Consider the following 25,061-nt stretch of genomic DNA (forward strand, 5'->3'; position numbering starts at 1 on the left):
TTTTTTTTTAATCCAACATGAACTTTACTGGCATAAAAATGTTGGATGGAAACATGGTAATAAAATACACTCAGTGGTTCACAACCTTTTCCGGTTACAGTACCAGCAACTGAATTCTGCTCTGCCTGGAGTACCCCTGAAGTACCCCCTCTTGTGCATTGTAATAGATGGTCTATGGTCTCATGAGTCTTCTCAAGTACTCCCTGATAGGCCTTGTACCCCTGGTTGGGAACCATTGAACTACATGACCAATAGTATGTGGACACCTACTCGTCGAACATCTCATTCTAAAATCATGGGTATTAATATGGAGTTGGTCCCCCCTTTGCTGCTATAACAGCCTCCACTCTTCTGGGAAGGCTTTCCACTAGATGTTGGAATATTGTTGCTGGGGACTTGCTTCCATTCAGCCACAAGAGCATTAGTGAGGTCGGGTACTGATGTTGGGCGATTAGGCCTAGCTCGCAGTCAGCGTTCCAATTCATTCCAAAGGTGTTCGATGGGATTGAAGTCAGGGCTCTGTGCAGGCCAGTCAAGTTCTTCCACGCCGATCTCGACAAACCATTTCTGTATGGACCTTGCTTTGTGCACAGGGGCGTTGTCATGCTGAAACAGGAAAGGTCCTTCCCAAAACTGTTGCCACAAAGTTGGAAGCACAGAATCATCTACAATGTCATTGTATGCTGTAGCGTTAAGATTTCCCTTCACTGGAACTAAGAGGACTAGCCCGAATCATGATACACAGGCTGTATCACAACCGGCCGTGATTGGGAGCCCCATAGGGCGGCGCACAATTGGCCCAGCGTCGTCCGGGTTTGGTTTACCTAGTTAAATAAAGGTAAAAAAAAAAAACACACAAAAAACACCCCAGACCATTATTCCTCCTCCACCAAACTTTACAGTTGGTGTAATCGATGTGAAATGGCTAGTTAGTTAGCGGTGGTGCGCGCTAATAGCGTTTCAATTGGTGACGTCACTTGCTCTGCGACCTTAAGTAGTTGTTCCCCTTGCGCTGCGACGGCCGCGGCTTTTGTGGCGCGATGGGTAACGATGCTTCGTGGGGTGTCAGTGGTTGATGTGCGCAGAGGGTCCCTGGTTCGAGCCCAGGTTGGGGTGAGGAGAGGGACGGAAGCTATACTGTTACATTGGCACTATGCATTGGGACAGGTAGCGTTCTCCTGTCATCTGCCAAACCCAGATTTGTCCATCGGACTGACAGATGTTGAAGTGTGATTCAGAGAGTCCAATGGCGGTGAGCTTTACACCACTCCAGCAGACACTTGGCATTGCGCATGGTGATCTTAGGCTTGTGTGCGGCTGCTCGGCCATGGAAACCCATTTCATGAATCTCCCGACGAACAGTTATTGTGCTGACATTGCTTCCAGAGGCACTTCGGAACTCAGTTGTGAGTGTGGAAACGGAGGACAGACAATTTTTACATGCTACGAACTTCAGCACTCGGTCCCGTTCTGTGAGCTTGTGTGGCCTACCACTTCGTGGCTGAGCCGTTGTTGCTCCTAGACATTTCCACTTCACAATAACAATAATAATAATAATAATGCAGTCGATCGGGACAGCTCTAGCAGGGCAGAAATTTGATGAACTGACTTGTTGGAAAGGTGGCATCCTATGACAGTGCCACGTTGAAAGTCACTGAGACTCTTCAGTAAGATACAGCGCCTTTAGAAATGATTCACACCCCTTGGCTTTTTCCACATTTAGTTGTGTTACAGCCTGAATTTAAAATGGATTAAATAGACATGTCTTTGTCACTGGCCTACACACAATACCCCATAATATCAAAGTGGAATCATATTTTTTTTTACGTTTAAAAATGATTAAAAAATGAAAAGATGAAATGTCTGGAGTCAATAAGTATTTAACCCCTTTTTTATTGCAAGGTTAAATACGCTCATGAGTAAAAAGGTGCTTAAAAAAACAACAATTTTTTTTTTCTTATTCAACCACAAAGACCAAGGTTTTCCAATGCCTTGCAAAAAAAGGGCATCTATTGGTAGATAGATTTTTTTAACAAGGCAAGTCAGTTAAGAACATGTTCTGATTTACAATGACGGAAACCGCTCAAGGATTTCACCATGAGGCCAATGGTGACTTTAAAACAGCTACAGAGTTTAATGGCTGTGATAGGAGAAAACTGAGGATGGATCAACAACATTATAGTTACTCCACAATACTAACCTAAATGACAGAGTGAAAAGAAGGAAGCCTGTACAGAATAAAAATAGTCCAAAACATGCATCCTGTTTGCAACAAGGCACTAAAGTAATACTGCAAATAATGTGGCAAAGCAATTCCCCTTTTTGTCCTGAGTACAACTCTCCATATTTTCAAGCATAGTGATGGCTGTGTCATGTTATGGGTATGCTTGTAATCGTTAAGGACTGAGGAGTTTTTCAGGATAAAAAGAAACTGAATGGAGCTAAGCGCAGGCTAAATCCTATCAAAAGACCTGGTTCAGTCTGCTTTCCACCTGACACTGTGATATGAATTCACCTTTAAGCAGGACAATAACCTAAAACACAAGGCCAAATACACACTGGGAGATGAATTCACCTTTCAGCAGGACAATAACCTAAAACACAAGGCCAAATACACACTGGGAGATGAATTCACCTTTCAGCAGGACAATAACCTAAAACACAAGGCCAAATACACACTGGGAGATGAATTCACCTTTTTCACCAATAACCTAAAACACAAGGCCAAATACACACTGTAATATACACTGTAATACACACTGTAATCTACACTGTAATACACACTGTAATACACACTGTAATCTACACTGTAATACACACTGTAATATACACTGTAATACACACTGTAATCTACACTGTAATCTACACTGTAATATACACTGTAATATACACTGTAATACACACTGTAATACACACTGTAATCTACACTGTAATACACACTGTAATCTACACTGTAATCTACACTGTAATACACACTGTAATCTACACTGTAATATACACTGTAGTTGGTTACCAAGACAACGTTGAATGTTTCTGTGGCCTAGTTCCAGTTTTGACTTAAACCTACTTGAAAATCTATGGCAAGACTTGAAAATGGTTGTCTAGTAATGATCAACAACCAATTTCATATTATAAGGATTTTGAAAAGAATAAATGGGCAAATGTTGCACAATCCAGGTGTGGAAAGCTCTTAGAGACTTACCCAGAAAGACAAAGGTGCTTCAACAAAGTATTGACTCGGAGTTGTGAAATGCCCCTCCCTAACTTCAGGCAATGATCCAACCCTACACCCCGACCCGAGTACTCCGTTCTGCCACATCAGGTCTCTTGGCCCTCCCACCCCTACGGGAGGGCAGCTCCCGCTCAGACCAGTCCAAACTGTTCTCTGTTCTAGCACTCCAATGGCGGAACCAGCTTCTCGCTGAAACTAGGACAGCAGAGTCCCTGCCCATCTTCTGAAAACATCTTAAACCCTACTTCTTCAAACAGAATCTTAAATAATCCTCCGCCTCACCCTTAACCAGCACTTGCATTTGACCCCCCCCCCCCCTTTCTAACTCTGACTCTACTGATATCTACTTTAATGAGGAAAAATGTACTTTCTATGCCAATGATATGTGGTTGTCCCACCTGGCTAAGTCGGGAGTTTACATACACCTTAACCAAATACAAGGCCATCAGACTGTTAAACAGCCATCACTAACATTGAGTGGCTGCTGCCAACATACTGACTCAAATCTCTGGCCACTTTAACAATTAGAAATTGGATGTAATAAATGTATCACTAGTCACTTTAAACAATGCCACTTTAATGTTTACATACCCTACAATACTCATCTCATATGTATATACTGTACTCTATACCATCTACTGCATCTTGCCTATGCCGTTCGGCCATCACTCATTTATATATTTTTATGTACATATTCTTATTCATTCCTTTACACTTGTGTGTATAAGGTAGTTGTTGTGAAATTGTTAGATTACTTGTTAGATATTACTGCACGGTCGGAACTAGAAGCACAAGCATTTCGCTACATAATAACCGACAATAACATTGTCGGTTATTGTGTGTAGATGGTTGAGAAGAAAAAAAATCTATTGAATCCGTTTTGAATTTAGACTATAACACAAACATTTTTGAACTAAGACAAGGGGTATGAATACTTTCTGTAGGGCACTGTAGACTGTACAAAGAAGAAACGAGGACTTGTATTTTGAAGTTCGAACCGCTCCCCTCCTTCAACTCACTTTTTCCTGTTCGTCACTAGTTAACACAGCTACAAAGTAATAAACCCGCCTATTTTTTTTATATATTTATATTTTTTTTTTACACATTTTTACAATTAAAATGTTATTTTAAACCTAACAACCAAACGTCTTTATGTCCAACCCTAATTTTAAATGCAAAAATTCAAAAACAACAACAACAACAAAAAATTAGCTAATTTAGATTTTGTGGCTATGGTAACGGGTGGAAACCGGTTTTTTTCCTATCGAAACGAACATCACTTCCGGTGTATTTCACCGTGTTGTGCTCCAGTCTGTTGGAAGAAAGGCCGACAACACAGCTACAAACATGCAGTCCCCTCTTGTGAATATCGCTCTGTTGTCCTCTTATGTCTTATTTTCTCTGACTCATATTCAGAAGGTTGCAGCTGAGGAGAATGCGAGAGGTAAGATTAGTCAAATGTAGCTTCGGTGGGAGCTCTGAAAACTAGCTAGCTAATGTTATATATATATATATATATATATTTTTAGCAATCATCAGGTCATGCTAACAAGATTCTTTGCTTGCTAGCTTGTTTGAGGGTCGTCACTATTTACCACATCTACAAAGTCATACTTATGTCTAAACTCCGCCTATTATTGAACATATATCTTACTAAAATCTCATTTTGAACCTAACCTTAACCACACTGCTAACCGTATGTCAAATTCTATCTTAAATTAAGACCCCAAAAAAGCGTTTTTTTTTTTTTGTTTTCAGAAATTTTGACGATATAGCCAAGTGTGACTTTGTGGCTGTGGTAAATAGTAACAACCCAGCTTTGTTATCTAACTTTCAGTGCTTTATCAGCTTTGTGTTGTCGACGACACCATTTCTCGCCCGTAGGCTACCTGTTTAATGCAAACAAACCTCACCCATGTCTCATTGGGTGTGGTAATCTGATGAATCATGATGTAGTAACTAAAACTAAATGTGTATATTACATTGTTATTGGATTTAAAGCTCCAAGAACGGCATTTCACTGTACTTGTACACGTGACTTTGAAAATTGAAACAATGAATTGGTATACAGCCTGAAGCTAATGCCTGCAAAATCTTGTAAATGTTTCTTACAAGCCAGAATGTTTAATAAAATTACATACAAATTTATTCTTACCAGTTGTCTGTACTGTTTGTCCTTAAGCTGCTCGAAATTTTTATACAAAAGATCCACAGGAATGTATTGTTTACCTGACCTTTTAGAGAGCTGGTAGGGAGGTACTGTATATGGTTCGGTTAGTCACCTTGCTAAAGTTCGTTTTTATATAGAATATCATCTCATCAATAGCTATTGAACCAAGCATGCCATAACAATGAAAATGTTATATTTGGAATCAGGGGAGGATATTAAAAAAGATGTTTCGAGCAGTTGGACACACTGCAAAGACAACCAATAGAGTAAGTTTTTAAATGTAATTTTATTAAACCATTATGGCTTGTAATGAACATATACACGATATTTACTTTCAGGCTGTCTATATTAATTAATTGGTCATTACAGCCTGATTAATCAGACTGTATGTGGCCCAATAATGGACTGAAGGAGCCTGATGTTAGTCTTTACTAGTCCAAGGACCCCTACCTGTTGTCTTTCGAGGCAAATTTGCTTTGGAAGCTAAAAACAGCCAAATCATCATTTTTAAACGTGAATCGATTCCTAATTACGGTAAGGCTCTAAAAACCATAAAGCTCTATACTTTCATTATCACAACCAAAATAATTTCACAAATGCTAAATATATTTTTCAGTGACAACACATTTGTGGTGTCAGTCTTCCGTTTACATATTTTACATTTACATTCTAGTCATTTAGCAGACGCTCTGGATAAGTGCGACTTACAGTAGTGAATGCATACATTTCATTTCATGCATTTTTTTCCTCTTTTTTTTCTGTTCGTACTGGGCCCCCGTGGGAATCGAACCCACAACCCTGGCGTTGCAAACACCATGCTCTACCAACTGAGCCACAGGAAAGACAGATGCTAGGAGACAAACATGGCTTATTAACACAAGTAGTCCACTCGGTCTTCCGTCTGTTTTCCACAAACAAGCGCCGTGACATGAAGATATGGCCGTGTGTGGGAACCTTAACCCTATTTAACTTGGCGAGTCAGTTAAGAACAAATTCTTATTTACAATGGCGGCCTGCCCCCCCGGCCAAACCCAGACGACGCTGGGCCAGTTGTGCGATGCCCTATGTATGGGACTCCCAATCACGGGTGGTTGTGATACAGCTTGGAATCAAACCAGGGACTGTAGTGACGCCTCAAGCACTGAGATGCAGTGCCTTAGACCACTGCGCCACTCGGGATCCCCCCCCCCGGTTTGACTTGGCATTGTGACTCACATTTTTACACTGAACCAAAAATATAAATGCAACAATTTCAAATATTTTACTGAGGTACAGTTCACATAAGGAAATCAGTCAATTTGAAATAAATTCATTAGGTCCTAATCTATGGATTTCACATGACTGGGAATACAGATATGCATCTGTTGGTCACATAACTTAAACAAAAAACAGTCAGTAGCTGGTGAGACCACCATTTGCCTCCTCCTTCGTATAGAGTTGATCAGACTGTTGATTGTGGCCTGTGGAATGTTGTCCAACTCCTCTTCAATGGCTGTGCGAAGTTGCTGGATAGTGGTGGGAACTGGAACACGCTGTTGTACATGTAGATCCAGAGCATCCCAAACATGCTCAATGGGTGACATGTCTGGTGAGTACGCAGGCCATGGAAGAACTGGGATATTTTCAGCTTCCTGGAGTTGTGTACAGATCCTTGCGACATGGGGCCGTGTATTATCGTGCTAAAACATGAGGTGATGGAGGAGGATGAATGGCATGACAATAGGCCTCAGGATTCTGGTCACGGTATTCAAATTGCCATAAATAAAATGCAGCTGTGTTTGTTGGTACAGTTTGAAACTGGGATTCATCCGTGAAGAGCACACTTCTCCAGCGTGCCAGTGGCCATCGAAGGTGAGCATTTGAAATCAGTTAAGACACAGAACTGCAGTTAGGTCAAGACCTTGGTGACGACAAGCACACAGATGAGCTTCACCGAGACGGTTTCTGAAAGTTCTGACATAAATTCTAAGGTTGTGCAAACCCACAGTTTCATCAGCTGTCCGGGTGGCTGGTCTCAGACGATCCTGCAGGTGAACGTGTCTGTTCTGAAAGCATTAGCTACAGATATGTAGAGTTAATAAGTGTCCACTCCTCTTCCATCAAACCCAGCTAGTTATGAGACTCACCAAATGATGCTGCCAATGTCCCATTGTGAAATCTATAGTAAAAATCCTGCACTGTAGCAAGCAGTCCTGCTAATGTCACTAACTACTAAAATATCCATAAATGATAGGACAAGCTTGTTTTGCACTAGCTGGCTAGCTAAGATGACCCACCTTGCACAGTACATTTTTTGTTTGTTTTTGTTGTCAATTTATCGTTCATGTCATGTTACCTGGCTAGTCTCATAACAGGATAGCCTTCTAGAAAGGCACTTTTAATTTTGTTGTCAAAATGAGGCTACTAACATGCATTGTAATCTGGGCTAGCTGTCAGACTCCCTATTCAAGTGTATTCATTGATAACACTGTTACCAAGGCGACGGAACGCTGTAGTCAGATGAGGCAATTTTCAAGCGTTTATAACGTGAGTTTTTAAGGGTGTGAGATCATGCTTTCTTAAAGATGAGCATATAAATAATTAAAGGCTGAGCTGTATTGTACATAATATTAAACGGCATATAAACATTCGAAATAAACCAGAAGCAGAAATTATTTTTTTTAGGCTATTATTTTAATTTATTTCAAGACTATAGCCTTCAAAGAAATACATTTGAGAAGCATTTGCGAGTGTGACACACTAGGCTGGTGGGCATAAAGTGCTCAGCATTTAAACATTTCAGTCGCATTAAATAATCTATACATTGCGCATATAGTCTGTGACTGAGTTTAGAATTAAATACAAATTAAACTCAAAATAACTTGGTGCCCTTTTTTTTAAATTCATTTTTATAAACAGGAGTTTGGCTTGTCTGTGTCTTCTGGCTCATGGGATGGTGCCTGGAGAACGGAGAATATGTTCTCCTCACTTGTCGACCCGCTTGGGGATGCTAAACACCCTTTTGTCCACGCTTGTCAAGCTGGGCAGAGATTAAGTGTTATTTTTCTTATTCTTCTATAGGTGGGCCTAAAAGTTTTTAGGCAAAATAACCCAATCAAAACGGAAAGCTCCTTGAACGTGGGAAATGCCAGGCCTATTGGGCCAAAATCAATTATGCCATATTGTATAGATAATAGAATGAAAAATGAACGAAACTGTTAAGAGATCTAATTTTTAAGTTTATAAATACTTTGCTACAATGACACAGTTATATTATATGTTATATTCCCACCTCGTTCCTTTCTTTTAACATGTGGATGTAGGAAGTACACGATCATGCTTTCAGGATACGTGTCTTTTCAGATTCAACAATGGTTCTTTTAGTTGTGGACACTACATCACCCTCTCTTGGTCCTCATCTTTGTAATTCACCTTGATTTAGCACCTGTGTGATTTAAAAAAAAAAATAAGAATAATTTTTTAATCAGTTTATTTATGAAAATATTTAGCGAACTCAAGGGGGCTATTAGTAGCGCACAAGTAGACTACAAATGCATGCTGGGCTGGGCATGCCATGAGCTGGGGAAGTGTCCGTTACTGGAGCGAAGTTGGAGCGGGCCAGAAGCCAGACTGAATCTTGCTCCACACTCCAGTCACATTGAAGTTGGAGCGGGCCAGAAGGCGGACTGAATCTTGCTCCAGTCAAATTGGACAGGCTCTGCTCACATGCTCTGGCTCCAGAGAAGTCAATTGAGAGAAAGTTCCAGCCATCCTTGTGTCGTCCCCCCCACCACCACCAGTTAGCTTTCATTGTGTTAGCTAAAGGCCAGCGTGTGTGTCCTTGTTGATTTATATAAGTACATATTTCATATCTTTCATGTGTTTGTCTGCGACGATGTCATATAATGTCATATTTTATGGTTACGTTAATTAGTAGTTTGTACCGCGACTTAGCTACTGTGCTAATTGGCTAGTTCTGTTTTGGTTTGTCGTATCATTTCGGATGTTTAACCCTGTATTTGTAAAAGATAATGTCCCCCCAGTGCTTTGTGTATATGTCCTGTAATTGTAGAAGTATATGGTACATCATTTTATGGGTATTACATTATGTTTAACTGTTTAGAGGTATTCCAGTTCGTAGCCCTGTACTGAAGATGACGGTGCTGTGCTTTGTAGTACAGGTGTGACGGCACCCCTTCTCATCTGCACCCCTTCTCATCTGCACCCCTTCTCATCTGCACCCCTTATCATCTGCACCCCTTCTCATCTGCACCCCTTCTCATCTGCACCCCTTATCATCTGCACCCCTTCTCATCTGCACCCCTTCTCATCTGCACCCCTTATCATCTGCACCCCTTCTCATCTGCACCCCTTCTCATCTGCACCCCTTCTCATCTGCACCCCTTATCATCTGCACCCCTTCTCATCTGCACCCCTTCTCATCTGCACCCCTTCTCATCTTAGTACAGTCACGTTGTATTGTATATATATATATATATATATATATTCTTTTAAAATTAATTTTCTCAATCTAAAAGATATAAATGAAAAGGATTTTGTCACCTGTTCTCAACACTCTGGCACCCTCCCCTTGCGATGATAGCAGGACAGCCTTCCCCCCCCCCCCCCAAAAAAAAATGTTTTCTGAGGTTGGAGAACACCTTGGGAAGGGATCTTAGATTATTCCTCTCTGTAGACGATACTTCCAGATCCTTGATATTCCCTCTTGTATTCAAACCACTGATCTGAAATGGGGATCATAAAGTCAGGAGACAGATGACCGTTGATTTTTGTGGTCAATTAACCACTGCCAGTAATCTAAGAGGGTCTGGATAATATCTACTTTAAGGTCCTAGGGGGTTAGGTGTCCATTTTTAGAATAGAGCAAGAGTCCTGGTTAGAAACACACATCCCTTCCCTCACTAGAGGAAGTATTTCAGCAATGATAGAAAACTGACTGTTTTCACCATTCCTACCCAACAGCACTAGAGTTTGATGCTTTTTCAAACTATAACTTATGAAATGACCTGAAATAAATTCATATTCATTACAAAGATTCAAATTAAGTCAGTCATAAAAAATATCATATTCAAGCACAGTATATATATATATATATCTCCTTTCTTACATGATTCTGTATTTGGATAGAAAGCAAGCCTATAATGCCACAGGAAGGGTATACCTGGCTCTAACGTGTGTGTGTTCTCGGAGTGGGGGCTGGCTGTAACGTGTGTGTGTGTCCTTGATTGTTATTATTTGACCATGCTGGTCATCTATGAACATTTGAACATCTTGGCCATGTTCTGTTATAATCTCCACCCGGCACAGCCAGAAGAGGACTGGCCACCCCTCATAGCCTGGTTCCTCTCTAGGTTTCTTCCTAGATTCTGGCCTTTTCTAGGGAGTTTTTCCTAGCCACCGTGCTTCTACACCTGCATTGCTTGCTGTTTGGGGGTTTTAGGCTGGGTTTCTGTACAGCACTTTGAGATATCAGCGGATGTAAGAAGGGCTTTATAAATACATTTGATTTGGATCAGGGTCTTCATCTCCTGGCCGAACACCACCTCTTCTCTTTCTCTCCTGTCATCTGCCTCATGGTTCTCCCTGTAAGGGAGACGGGAGAGATTCATGTTTGCGACAGTTCCAAGTATTGAAACGAACACCATTGTGAAGAGGTTACAGAGACTTGGTGTGTGTGTCCTCTACTCACCAAGTACTCACCTCTCTTCTGTTTCCAGCAGTCAGGTTGGAGTCTCTTCTGCTTCTCTTCTGTTCATTGTCTTCAAATGGTCTAGATCCTTCTCTTCTCTCGTTGTCTTCAAATGGTCTAGATCCTTCTCTTCTCTCGTTGTCTTCAAATGGTCTAGATCCTTCTCTTCTCTCGTTGTCTTCAAATGGTCTAGATCCTTCTCTTCTCTCGTTGTCTTCAAATGGTCTAGATCCTTCTCTTCTCTCGTTGTCTTCAAATGGTCTAGATCCTTCTCTTCTCTCGTTGTCTTCAAATGGTCTAGATCCTTCTCTTCTCTCGTTGTCTTCAACTTCCCCCTCAAGATTATAAGAAAGCAATGGTGTGCTATTTTATTCACAGTGTGTTATCGATTAGACCCGGGACGATACCAGTACCGTGTCAAGGAAGACACAACACCAAGCGGACTTGACTTCTCTAAGAAAACAGCCCTGATGTTGGAAACAAAACATTAATCTGTTGTCACATGTATTTTATATTCCAACCTAACATTTTGACATACAGCAGGTTTTTAAAGGACCAAAGAAAGACCTGTCTGCTTCGTGTTTATTTTTGCCATGGAAAATTATTCACTACATGACCAAAAGTATGTGGACCAACATCTCATTCTAAAATCATTGGGCATTAATATGGAGTTGGTCCCCCCCCTTGCTGCTATAACAGCCTCCACTCTTCTGGGAAGTCATTAATATGGAGTCGGTCCCCCCTTTGCTGCTATAACAGCCTCCACTCTTCAGGGAAGGCTTTCCACTAGATGTTGGAACATTGCTGCTATAACAGCCTCCACTCTTCTGGGAAGGCTTTCCACTAGATGTTGGAACATTGCTGCTATAACAGCCTCCACTCTTCTGGGAAGGCTTTCCACTAGATGTTGGAACATTGCTGCTATAACAGCCTCCACTCTTCTGGGAAGGCTTTCCACTAGATGTTGGTACATTGCTGTGGGGACTTGCTTCCATTCAGCCACAAGAACATTAGTGAAGTCGAGCACTCACTAATTTCACCATGCAGCTATATAGACAAAGTAGAATTTTTAAATAGAAACTTTATTTGAGACCTAGTTAATTTGGCTACAATATTCATAATACACAAGCCACCCTGCAGTCATATTATCAACATAGTCAAGTTACTGGGAACAAAGCATGTAAGATTCACTGTGTAGAGTTCCCAACAATGATCCTCTGTGATTCTTCTCCCAGGGTTCGGAGACAATATCCAGTGGAGGAGTTTGGACGATGGGAAGAAGGAGGCAGAGGCCAGGTAAAGATATGTAACCCCTGATATAAACACTTCTCTGGAACAGCTAATGGGGGGTATATTCACTAGGAACCAAATGAAAGCATTTTTTTACATTTTAGTCATTTAGCAGACGCTCTTATCCAGAGCGACTTACAGTGGTGAATACATACATTTCATGCATTTTTTAATTTTTTTTTGTACTGCCCCCCCTGTGGGAATCGAACCCACAACCCTGGCGTTGCACACACCATGCTCTACCAACTGAGCCACAGGGAAGGCGACTCGTTTTTTTGAGTACATTTCTTTTTTTTTAAGTGCGAAAATGTTTTGCCCCTGTCCTGACTAATCAATATATCCCGCGGCCTCTCTAGCAAGATAGAGGTCAATTATATGGAACCATTGGGGAGTTTGTGTCCAGTACTTTTTTTAACACGATGACTTTATCCTTTTCACAGTGGACTACCATTGATGGTTATCATCCACAAGACCTGGTGTGGAGCCTGCAAAGGTAAAGACCTTCCTCTTTTTTATTTTTTTGTATTTATTTATTTATAATAACCTGATTTACATTTACCTTGCACAATGAAGCCATCGTCACGTTCAGTTTTCTACCTCTAGCTCTGAAGCCCAAGTTCGCTGAGTCCAAGGAAATCTCTGAGCTGGCTCACAACTTTGTCATGGTCAACCTGGAGGTGAGGATAAATGGACTGTGTAACATAATAAAAAAAAAAAAAAACCATAAATCTGTCAGTTTAAGCTAGAGAGAGGTTTTTTGTTGTTGTTGTTGCATGGGCTATGTCACAATCTGCCTAACGTACCTGAGTTGAAAGGTGGCAGAGGTCTAGCCGTGTTTGTCAGACCACGAGACACCCCCCCCCCCCCCCAAATATAATCAGTCTTCTCACCAAAGTATGTAGCGTCTGAACGGTATGGCCACTCTATGGAAAGGGGAGACTCGCGAACACCATGTTGTTCTCTGTTTTGCTCTACGATCCCCACAAGTGTCGCGAGACTCATCTGAAGGTAACCCATATAAACAGGGAAGTATGAAGCTAGTATTGTGCCAAACAAAAATGAGGGGTTAAATATGTGTCCCCCCCCAAAAAAATATATATTTCCTGAGCTTTCTTATATCTCCTAGATATAGGACAGATACTTCAAAAGCTTATTCCTTACGATACATTTTTGTTGTTGTTGACATTTATGAATGTTATTCAGTGTGTTTCTATGGGCTATAGCAGTAAAGGACAAATAAAATATTTTCTACCTAAAAGGGGTCCTAGAATTACGTTGTGTTATAAAGTAACCACATATGCAGGGCATTCGGAAAGTATTCAGACCCCTTGACAAATTTCTGTTACGTTAAAGCCTTCATCTAAAATGTATTAAATTATAATGTTTCCTCTTGAATCTACTCACAATATCCCAATGACAAAGCAAAAACAGGTTTTTAGAAATGTTTGCAAATGTATAAAAAAATAAACATACCTTATTTACGTAAGTATTCAGACCCTTTGCTATGAAACTCTAAGTTGAGCTCAGGTGTATCCTGTTTTCATTGATCATCCTTGAGATGTTTCTACAACTTGGAGTCCACCTGTGGTCAATTCAATTGATTGGACATGATTTGGAAAAGCACACACCTGTCTATATAAGGTCCCACAGTTGACAGTGCATGTCAGAGCAAAAACCAAACCATGAGGTCGAAGGAATTGTCTGTAGAGCTCCGAGACAGGATTGTGTCGAGGCACATATCTGGGGAAGGGTACCAAAACATTTCTGCAACATTGAAGGTCCTGAAGAACACAATGGCCTCCATCATTCTTAAATGGAAGAAGCCTATGAGTCGCAGCCGGCCGCGACCGTGAGACCCATGAGGCACATCATTGGCCCAGCATCGTTTGGTTTGGCCAGCCTGGATGTCCTTGTCCCATCGCGCTCTAGCGCCTCCTGTGGTGGGCCGGGTGCAGTGCACGCTGACATGGTCACCAGTTGGACGGTGTTTCCTCCGACACATTGGTGCGGCTGGCTTCCGGGTTAAGCGAGCAGTGTGTCAAGAAGCAGTGCGGCTTGGCGGGGTCGTGTTTCAGAGGACACACGGCTCTCGACCTTCGCCTCTCCCGAGTCCGTACGGGAGTTGCAACGAAGGGACAAGACTGTAACTACCAATTTGGATATCACGAAAAGGCTTAGAAAATACCAAGTGGGAAAAATATATTTTGTGTGTAGATTGAGAGGGTAAAAAAACGACTTAATCCATTTTAGAATAAGGCTGTAATGTAACAACCGTAGTACAGGTCCCTATGTCACTACTTATATGAATTAATTACGAAATGTTATGTTCTCAGGATGAGGAGGAGCCTAAAGATGAGGCATACAGTCCTGATGGTGGATACATCCCCAGGATACTGTTCCTAGGTAAGAACCCCTACAGTCCTGGTGGTGGATACATCCCCAGGATACTGTTGCTAGGTAAAAACCCCTACAGTCCTGGTGGTGGAGACATCCCCAGGATACTGTTCCTAGGTAAGAACCCCTACAGTCCTGATGGTGGATACTGTTGCTAGGTAAGAACCCCTACAGTCCTGGTGGTGGAGACATCCCCAGGATACTGTTGCTAGGTAATAACCCCTACAGTCCTGGTGGTGGAGATATCCCCAGGATACTGTTGCTAGTTAAGAACCCCTACAGTCCTGGTGGTGGAGACATCCCCAGGATACTGTTCCTAGGTAAGAACCCCTACAGTCCTGGTGGTGGAGACATCCCCAGGATACTGTTCCTAGGTAAGAACCCCTAGCCCCTACAGTCCTGGTGGTGGAGACATCCCCAGGATACTGTTGCTAGGTAAGAACCCCTACAGTCCTGGTGGTGGAGACATCCCCAGGATACTGTTCCTAGGTAAGAACCCCTAACCTCTACAGTCCTGGTGGTGGAGACATCCCCAGGATACTGTTGCTAGGTCGGAACCCCTACAGTCCTGGTGGTGGAGACATCCCCAGGATACTGTTGCTAGTTAAGAACCCCTACAGTCCTGGTGGTGGAGACATCCCCAGGATACTGTTCCTAGGTAAGAACCCCTACAGTCCTGGTGGTGGAGACATCCCCAGGATACTGTTGCTAGGTAAGAACCCCTACAGTCCTGGTGGTGGAGACATCCCCAGGATACTGTTCCTAGGTAAGAACCCCTAACCTCTACAGTCCTGGTGGTGGAGACATCCCCAGGATACTGTTGCTAGGTCGGAACCCCTACAGTCCTGGTGGTGGAGACATCCCCAGGATACTGTTCCTAGGTAAGAACCCCTACAGTCCTGGTGGTGGAGACATCCCCAGGATACTGTTGCTAGGTAAGAACCCCTAACCTCTACAGTCCTGGTGGTGGAGACATCCCCAGGATACTGTTGCTAGGTAAGAACCCCTACAGTCCTGGTGGTGGAGACATCCCCAGGATACTGTTGCTAGGTAAGAACCCCTAACCTCTACAGTCCTGGTGGTGGAGACATCCCCAGGTTACTGTTGCTAGGTAAGAACCCCTACAGTCCTGGTGGTGGAGACATCCCCAGGATACTGTTCCTAGGTAAGAACCCCTACAGTCCTGGTGGTGGAGACATCCCCAGGATACTGTTCCTAGGTAAGAACCCCTAACCTCTACAGTCCTGGTGGTGGAGACATCCCCCAGGTTACTGTTGCTAGGTAAGAACCCCTAACCTATACAGTCCTGGTGGTGGAGACATCCCCCAGGTTACTGTTGCTAGGTAAGAACCCCTAACCTCTACAGTCCTGGTGGTGGAGACATCCCCAGGTTACTGTTCCTAGGTAAGAACCCCTACAGTACTGGTGGTGGAGACATCCCCAGGATACTGTTCCTAGGTAAGAACCCCTACAGTCCTGGTGGTGGAGACATCCCCAGGATACTGTTCCTAGGTAAGAACCCATACAGTCCTGGTGGTGGAGACATCCCCAGGTTACTGTTGCTAGGTAAGAACCCCTACAGTCCTGGTGGTGGAGACATCCCCAGGATACTGTTCCTAGGTAAGAACCCCTACAGTCCTGGTGGTGGAGACATCCCCAGGATACTGTTGCTAGGTAAGAACCCCTACAGTCCTGGTGGTGGAGACATCCCCAGGATACTGTTCCTAGGTAAGAACCCCTAACCTCTACAGTCCTGGTGGTGGAGACATCCCCAGGATACTGTTGCTAGGTAAGAACCCCTACAGTCCTGGTGGTGGAGACATCCCCAGGATACTGTTCCTAGGTAAGAACCCCTACAGTCCTGGTGGTGGAGACATCCCCAGGATACTGTTGCTAGGTAAGAACCCCTAACCTCTACAGTCCTGGTGGTGGAGACATCCCCAGGATACTGTTGCTAGGTAAGAACCCCTACAGTCCTGGTGGTGGAGACATCCCCAGGATACTGTTGCTAGGTAAGAACCCCTAACCTCTACAGTCCTGGTGGTGGAGACATCCCCAGGTTACTGTTGCTAGGTAAGAACCCCTACAGTCCTGGTGGTGGAGACATCCCCAGGATACTGTTCCTAGGTAAGAACCCCTACAGTCCTGGTGGTGGAGACATCCCCAGGATACTGTTCCTAGGTAAGAACCCCTAACCTCTACAGTCCTGGTGGTGGAGACATCCCCCAGGTTACTGTTGCTAGGTAAGAACCCCTAACCTATACAGTCCTGGTGGTGGAGACATCCCCCAGGTTACTGTTGCTAGGTAAGAACCCCTAACCTCTACAGTCCTGGTGGTGGAGACATCCCCAGGTTACTGTTCCTAGGTAAGAACCCCTACAGTACTGGTGGTGGAGACATCCCCAGGATACTGTTCCTAGGTAAGAACCCCTACAGTCCTGGTGGTGGAGACATCCCCAGGATACTGTTCCTAGGTAAGAACCCATACAGTCCTGGTGGTGGAGACATCCCCAGGTTACTGTTGCTAGGTAAGAACCCCTACAGTCCTGGTGGTGGAGACATCCCCAGGATACTGTTCCTAGGTAAGAACCCCTACAGTCCTGGTGGTGGAGACATCCCCAGGATACTGTTCCTAGGTAAGAACCCATACAGTCCTGGTGGTGGAGACATCCCCAGGTTACTGTTGCTAGGTAAGAACCCCTACAGTCCTGGTGGTGGAGACATCCCCAGGATACTGTTCCTAGGTAAGAACCCCTAACCTCTACAGTCCTGGTGGTGGAGACATCCCCAGGATACTGTTGCTAGGTAAGAACCCCTACAGTCCTGGTGGTGGAGACATCCCCAGGATACTGTTCCTAGGTAAGAACCTCTACAGTCCTGGTGGTGGAGACATCCCCAGGATACTGTTGCTAGGTAAGAACCCCTACAGTCCTGGTGGTGGAGACATCCCCAGGATACTGTTGCTAGGTAAGAACCCCTAACCTCTACAGTCCTGGTGGTGGAGACATCCCCAGGATACTGTTGCTAGGTAAGAACCCCTACAGTCCTGGTGGTGGAGACATCCCCAGGATACTGTTGCTAGGTAAGAACCCCTAACCTCTACAGTCCTGGTGGTGGAGACATCCCCAGGTTACTGTTGCTAGGTAAGAACCCCTACAGTCCTGATGGTGGAGACATCCCCAGGATACTGTTCCTAGGTAAGAACCCCTACAGTCCTGGTGGTGGAGACATCCCCAGGATACTGTTCCTAGGTAAGAACCCCTACAGTCCTGGTGGTGGAGACATCCCCAGGATACTGTTCCTAGGTAAGAACCTCTACAGTCCTGGTGGTGGAGACATCCCCCAGGTTACTGTTCCTAGGTAAGAACCCCTACAGTCCTGGTGGTGGAGACATCCCCAGGTTACTGTTGCTAGGTAAGAACCCCTAACCTCTACAGTCCTGGTGGTGGAGACATCCCCCAGGTTACTGTTCCTAGGTAAGAACCCCTACAGTCCTGGTGGTGGAGACATCCCCAGGATACTGTTCCTAGGTAAGAACCCCTACAGTCCTGGTGGTGGAGACATCCCCAGGATACTGTTGCTAGGTAAGAACCCCTACAGTCCTGGTGGTGGAGAATTCCCCAGGATGCTGTTCCTAGGTAAGAACCCCTAACCTCTACAGTCCTGGTGGTGGAGACATCCCCAGGATACTGTTCCTAGGTAAGAACCCCTAACCTCTACAGTCCTGGTGGTGGAGACATCCCCAGGATACTGTTGCTAGGTAAGAACCCATACAGTCCTGGTGGTGGAGACATCCCCAGGATACTGTTCCTAGGTAAGAACCCCTACAGTCCTGGTGGTGGAGACATCCCCAGGATACTGTTCCTAGGTAAGAACCCCTACAGTCCTGGTGGTGGAGACATCCCCAGGATACTGTTGCTAGGTAAGAACCCCTAACCTCTACAGTCCTGGTGGTGGAGACATCCCCAGGATACTGTTCCTAGGTAAGAACCCCTAACCTCTACAGTCCTGGTGGTGGAGACATCCCCAGGATACTGTTCCTAGGTAAGAACCCCTACAGTCCTGGTGGTGGAGACATCCCCAGGATACTGTTCCTAGGTAAGAACCCCTACAGTCCTGGTGGTGGAGACATCCCCAGGATACTGTTCCTAGGTAAGAACCCCTACAGTCCTGGTGGTGGAGACATCCCCAGGATACTGTTCCTAGGTAAGAACCCCTAACCTCTACAGTCCTGGTGGTGGAGACATCCCCAGGATACTGTTGCTAGGTCGGAACCCCTACAGTCCTGGTGGTGGAGACATCCCCAGGATACTGTTCCTAGGTAAGAACCCCTACAGTCCTGGTGGTGGAGACATCCCCAGGATACTGTTGCTAGGTAAGAACCCCTAACCTCTACAGTACTGGTGGTGGAGACATCCCCAGGATACTGTTGCTAGGTAAGAACCTCTACAGTCCTGGTGGTGGAGACATCCCCAGGATACTGTTCCTAGGTAAGAACCTCTAACCTCTACAGTCCTGGTGGTGGAGACATCCCCAGGATACTGTTGCTAGGTAAGAACCCATACAGTCCTGGTGGTGGAGACATCCCCAGGTTACTGTTGCTAGGTAAGAACCCCTACAGTCCTGGTGGTGGAGACATCCCCAGGATACTGTTGCTAGGTAAGAACCTCTACAGTCCTGGTGGTGGAGACATCCCCAGGATACTGTTGCTAGGTAAGAACCCCTAACCTCTACAGTCCTGGTGGTGGAGACATCCCCAGGATACTGTTGCTAGGTAAGAACCCCTAACCTCTACAGTCCTGGTGGTGGAGACATCCCCAGGATATTGTTGCTAGGTAAGAACCCCTACAGTCCTGATGGTGGAGACATCCCCAGGATACTGTTGCTAGGTAAGAACCCCTAACCTCTACAGTACTGGTGGTGGAGACATCCCCAGGATACTGTTGCTAGGTAAGAACCCCTACAGTCCTGGTAGTGGAGACATCCCCAGGATACTGTTGCTAGGTAAGAACCCATACAGTCCTGGTGGTGGAGACATCCCCAGGATACTGTTCCTAGGTAAGAACCCCTACAGTCCTGGTGGTGGAGACATCCCCAGGATACTGTTGCTAGGTAAGAACCCCTAACCTCTACAGTCCTGGTGGTGGAGACATCCCCAGGATACTGTTCCTAGGTAAGAACCCCTACAGTCCTGGTGGTGGAGACATCCCCAGGATACTGTTGCTAGGTAAGAACCCCTACATTCCTGGTGGTGGAGACATCCCCAGGATACTGTTCCTAGGTCTCTACATAATAAGTTATTCTGTGAGACCCTACTAAAAATAGTTTTAACATTTTTTTATTCATAATTTTCTGTGTTCCCAACACCCATCATTCTAACGCTGTCTCTACATTCCTGTCCTTTTCTAATCCGTAGACCCCAGTGGTAAAGTCCACCCTGAGATCACCAACAAAAACGGAAACCCCAACTACAAATACTTTTACAGCAACGCAGATCAAGGTGAGAATCCCATATTGTAGGTTTGGATGATGACGATGGTTGAATCATTGCAGTTCCTTACTTAGGTCAATCTTCTGACTTTTCCTTTTCCCCTGTGTGTGTGTGTGTGTCTGTAGTTGTGTCTGCTATGAAACAAGCTCAGGAGAAGTTGACAGGAGATGCCTTCAGGACCCACATTGAAGACGAGCTGTAAGGCGGGTAGGATAGGTTGGGAGAGAAGGCTGCAGAGTTCTTATCCACTACCCTTCTACCTGAAGTGTCTACTCGTTCACTTCAACTATCACATGCTTACTGCGCTCCGAAGGCTTTTTAAACACGAGTGAGCAAGTGCACATTTCAGGACTCCTGTTTCCATCAGTGACAACCTGTTGCTGCTTCCACTTTCTCTCCTCACCCTTAAACCCGTTGAAAGTTAATGTCCAGAAATCAACTTTTTTGTTGTTGTTGTTTAGTTTTACATTTGTTTCAGTACCTCACAACTCGTAAGTCCACAATACTCTAGTTGTTTCGACTGTATAGTACTCTAAGGTGTGAGTGAATGGGAGTCCCATCTTGGTCAACCAAAGCAAACCGTCCATCTGACACACAGGTGCTAAAGTTTTAGTTTCTCCATGTAAACTTGTTTTTATGGTAAACTTTTGGTGTAATCCATCCACATATCGAAAATGTAATTCGAGGTTGAACACAGGCCATATAACAACTCTGTAGAAGTTGATCAACAGAACAGCTGGACCCATAAAACTGTCCTGCATTTAAAACGCACACTTTACACACCAAGACTTCAGACGGTAAGAGCTCTCTTTCAAAGTGCTTCCAACGGTTCATTTTTTAGAAACACTCGCTCCGTCAAATGTATGCAAGGGGCCTTGAATTCCATCTCCTTCTTTTCATGGGGGATTTCTTTTTAAAATCAGTATATCAATAAAATGTTCAATTGCTAAAAATGATTTTGCTTTGTGTGGACCCCCCCCCAAACGGCTCATAATTCTGACTGACGAGACCAAACTGCTTTCTGTGAAGAATAGAAGGGACGCGAGATGTAGTGATAAGTCTTGTCATGCTGTATTATTATTTTTTTTTTTTACATGTATGTTCACAGCCAAGTGTTAATAAAGTTTGTCGTATGGAATGTTCTGGGTGGAATGACCTGGTGGAATGACCTGGTGGAATGTTCTGGGTGGAATGTTCTGGGTGGAATGACCTGGTGGAATGACCTGGTGGAATGTTCTGGGTGGAATGACCTGGTGGAATGACCTGGTGGAATGACCTGGTGGAATGTTCTGGGTGGAATGACCTGGGTGGAATGACCTGGTGGAATGTTCTGGGTGGAATGTTCTGGGTGGAATGTTCTGGTGGAATGTTCTGGGTGGAATGTTCTGGGTGGAATGTTCTGGGTGGAATGACCTGGTGGAATGTTCTGGGTGGAATGACCTGGTGGAATGTTCTGGGTGGAATGTTCTGGGTGGAATGTTCTGGTGGAATGTTCTGGGTGGCGTTACCTGGTGGAATGTTCTGGGTGGCGTTACCTGGGGGAATGTTCTGGGTGGAATGTTCTGGTGGAATGTTCTGGGTGGTGTTACCTGGTGGAATGTTCTGGGTGGCGTTACCTGGTGGAATGTTCTGGGTGGTGTTACCTGGGGGAATGTTCTGGGTGGAATGTTCTGGTGGAATGTTCTGGGTGGTGTTACCTGGTGGAATGTTCTGGGTGGCGTTACCTGGTGGAATGTTCTGGGTGGTGTTACCTGGGGGAATGTTCTGGGTGGAATGTTCTGGTGGAATGTTCTGGGTGGTGTTACCTGGTGGAATGTTCTGGGTGGCGTTACCTGGTGGAATGTTCTGGGTGGCGTTACCTGGGGGAATGTTCTGGTGGAATGTTCTGGGTGGTGTTACCTGGGGGAATGTTCTGGTGGAATGTTCTGGGTGGTGTTACCTGGTGGAATGTTCTGGGTGGCGTTACCTGGGGGAATGTTCTGGGTGGAATGTTCTGGGTGGCGTTACCTGGGGGAATGTTCTGGGTGGAATGTTCTGGGTGGAATGTGCTGGGTGGCGTTACCTGGGGGAATGTTCTGGGTGGCGTTACCTGGGGGAATGTTCTGGGTGGAATGTTCTGGGTGGAATGTTCTGGGTGGAATGTTCTGGGTGGCGTTACCTGGGGGAATGTTCTGGGTGGAATGTTCTGGGTGGAATGTTCTGGGTGGCGTTACCTGGGGGAATGTTCTGGGTGGCGTTACCTGGTGGAATGTTCTGGGTGGAATGTTCTGGGTGGAATGTTCTGGGTGGAATGTTCTGGGTGGCGTTACCTGGGGGAATGTTCTGGGTGGAATGTTCTGGGTGGCGTTACCTGGTGGAATGTTCTGGGTGGCGTTACCTGGGGGAATGTTCTGGGTGGAATGTTCTGGGTGGCGTTACCTGGGGGAATGTTCTGGGTGGCGTTACCTGGTGGAATGTTCTGGTTGGCGTTACCTGGTGGAATGTTCTGGGTGGTGTTACCTGGTGGAATGTTCTGGGTGGCGTTACCTGGTGGAATGTTCTGGGTGGAATGTTCTGGGTGGAATGACCTGGTGGAATGTTCTGGGTGGCGTTACCTGGTGGAATGTTCTGGGTGGCGTTACCTGGGGGAATGTTCTGGGTGGCGTTACCTGGTGGAATGTTCTGGGTGGCGTTACCTGGTGGAATGTTCTGGGTGGCGTTACCTGGTGGAATGTTCTGGGTAGCGTTACCTGGTGGAATGTTCTGGGTGGCGTTACCTGGTGGAATGTTCTGGGTGGCGTTACCTGGTGGAATGTTCTGGGTGGCGTTACCTGGTGGAATGTTCTGGGTGGCGTTACCTGGTGGAATGTTCTGGGTGGCGTTACCTGGTGGAATGTTCTGGGTGGCGTTACCTGGTGGAATGTTCTGGGTGGCGTTACCTGGTGGAATGTTCTGGGTGGCGTTACCTGGTGGAATGTTCTGGGTGGCGTTACCTGGGGGAAGCTAATGTAGTATTTTTCTCCACCAATATGATGACTTCACTGCTCGTGCAAGTCGCTCTGGATAAGGACGTGTGTGTGTGTGAAACGACTAAATTTAGCAAATGCTTTTATCCAAAGCGACTTCGGGCGCTATTCAATGTGGATCGTGCACTAGAAATAAACGGTTGTTTCAGATGGAGCCTTAACGCTTAACTTCTGATACGGCCTTAGTCATGCACTGACTGGGTATTCAGCCACGTACAGACAAAAACAATATGTACACGTCTCTAACTTCTCCTGCTCAGTCTACATGATGATCTCTGTAGTTAGTGAAGAATACAAACACTCAGCTAGAGAATAGTATATTTATTTTCTTGTCTAACAGTGATCCCTTTTAAGTATTTCCATAAAACACTGAAGCTGTGTCTAGTGTTCAGTAGTTAACCTCTCTCTAAAAACAACTCAATACACATACTACAGTAAGAATTAATTACTTTTCAAATTCAGTGTGTCGATTCAATTCAATCTACAGTAGTTTCTATCGACGGTGTCAGACATTTTGAATTGCAATTGACCACAAGTGACACATTTCAAGATTTCTGTCGAATTCCAATCGTCGGTCTTGAGAGATTTTGTATAAAACATTTTCCAGCTTAAAATAAATGAAAGTTTATTTGAACAAATAAATAAACAAAAATAAGTATTTATCTATTATAAGACAATTTTATATACTAAGCAGCCTGTACACAAAACAAAATGCCACAAAGTGAAGGAATGTTAGCTGAAAGTGTACCCTCCATAAAACTAGAATTAAAAACCAAACTGTAGGCTGTAAAGTCGGGACCATATGAAGACCATAGAGCACCTGTTTCTGATGGGGTATCTGCTGGTGTTTTAAAACTACACAGCAACATTTTTTTTTAAAACACGATTTTAAAAGTAGTATGTGATCATTAGTACGTTACAATTCACACCAGTTATTTGAAGTAGCGATTCAGACATCAGAGGTGCGTACCCTTTGTAACCCGTGGAAAAGGACATGTAGTGCACTATAAACGGAATAGGGTGCCAAGTAGTGCACTATAAAGGGAATAGAGTGCCAAGTAGTGCACTATAAAGGGAATAGGGTGCCAAGTAGTGCACTATAAAGGGAATAGGGCGCCAAGTAGTGCACTATAAAGGGAATAGAGCGCCATGTAGTGCACTATAAAGGGAATAGGGCGCCATGTAGTGCACTATAAAGGGAATAGGGTGCCATGTAGTGCACTATAAAGGGAATAGGGTGCCATGTAGTGCACTATAAAGGGAATAGGGCGCCATGTAGTGCACTATAAAGGGAATAGGGTGCCAAGTAGTGCACTATAAAGGGAATAGGGTGCCAAGTAGTGCACTATAAAGGGAATAGGGCGCCAAGTAGTGCACTATAAAGGGAATAGGGTGCCATGTAGTGCACTATAAAGGGAATAGGGTGCCATGTAGTGCACTATAAAGGGAATAGGGTGCCATGTAGTGCACTATAAAGGGAATAGGGTGCCAAGTAGTGCACTATAAAGGGAATAGGGTGCCATGTAGTGCACTATAAAGGGAATAGGGTGCCATGTAGTGCACTATAAAGGGAATAGGGCGCCATGTAGTGCACTATAAAGGGAATAGAGTGCCATTTGGGATGCATTCCATTGAGTGGGACATGACAGAATCACTTATTGATCAGTCTTCGAGGGTGTATATTATAATGGGAATAACAATAAGGGAATAAAATCAATAGTTACATATCACAATATTATTTTGGACCATATTATGTAGATACTTTGACTCTTTTAAGTATCGATTTTTCA

At 44.4% G+C, this 25,061-nt stretch overlaps 1 protein-coding gene across 1 annotated transcript; it reads left to right on the plus strand.

Moving 5' to 3' along the window:
* Positions 1 to 4,509: 4,509 nt before the first annotated feature.
* txndc12 (thioredoxin domain containing 12 (endoplasmic reticulum)) lies at positions 4,510 to 21,222 on the plus strand. The gene is made up of 7 exons (XM_029726620.1): positions 4,510 to 4,676; positions 12,327 to 12,387; positions 12,822 to 12,874; positions 12,985 to 13,058; positions 14,715 to 14,784; positions 20,192 to 20,275; positions 20,392 to 21,222. The coding sequence occupies exons 1-7, from the start codon at positions 4,580 to 4,582 to the stop codon at positions 20,466 to 20,468; spliced, it is 516 nt and encodes a 171-aa protein (XP_029582480.1). The 5' UTR covers positions 4,510 to 4,579; the 3' UTR covers positions 20,469 to 21,222.
* The last annotated feature ends 3,839 nt before the right edge of the window (positions 21,223 to 25,061 follow it).

The sequence above is a fragment of the Salmo trutta genome, chromosome 31, assembly GCF_901001165.1.
Source record: "Salmo trutta chromosome 31, fSalTru1.1, whole genome shotgun sequence".
Taxonomy (NCBI): domain Eukaryota; kingdom Metazoa; phylum Chordata; class Actinopteri; order Salmoniformes; family Salmonidae; genus Salmo; species Salmo trutta.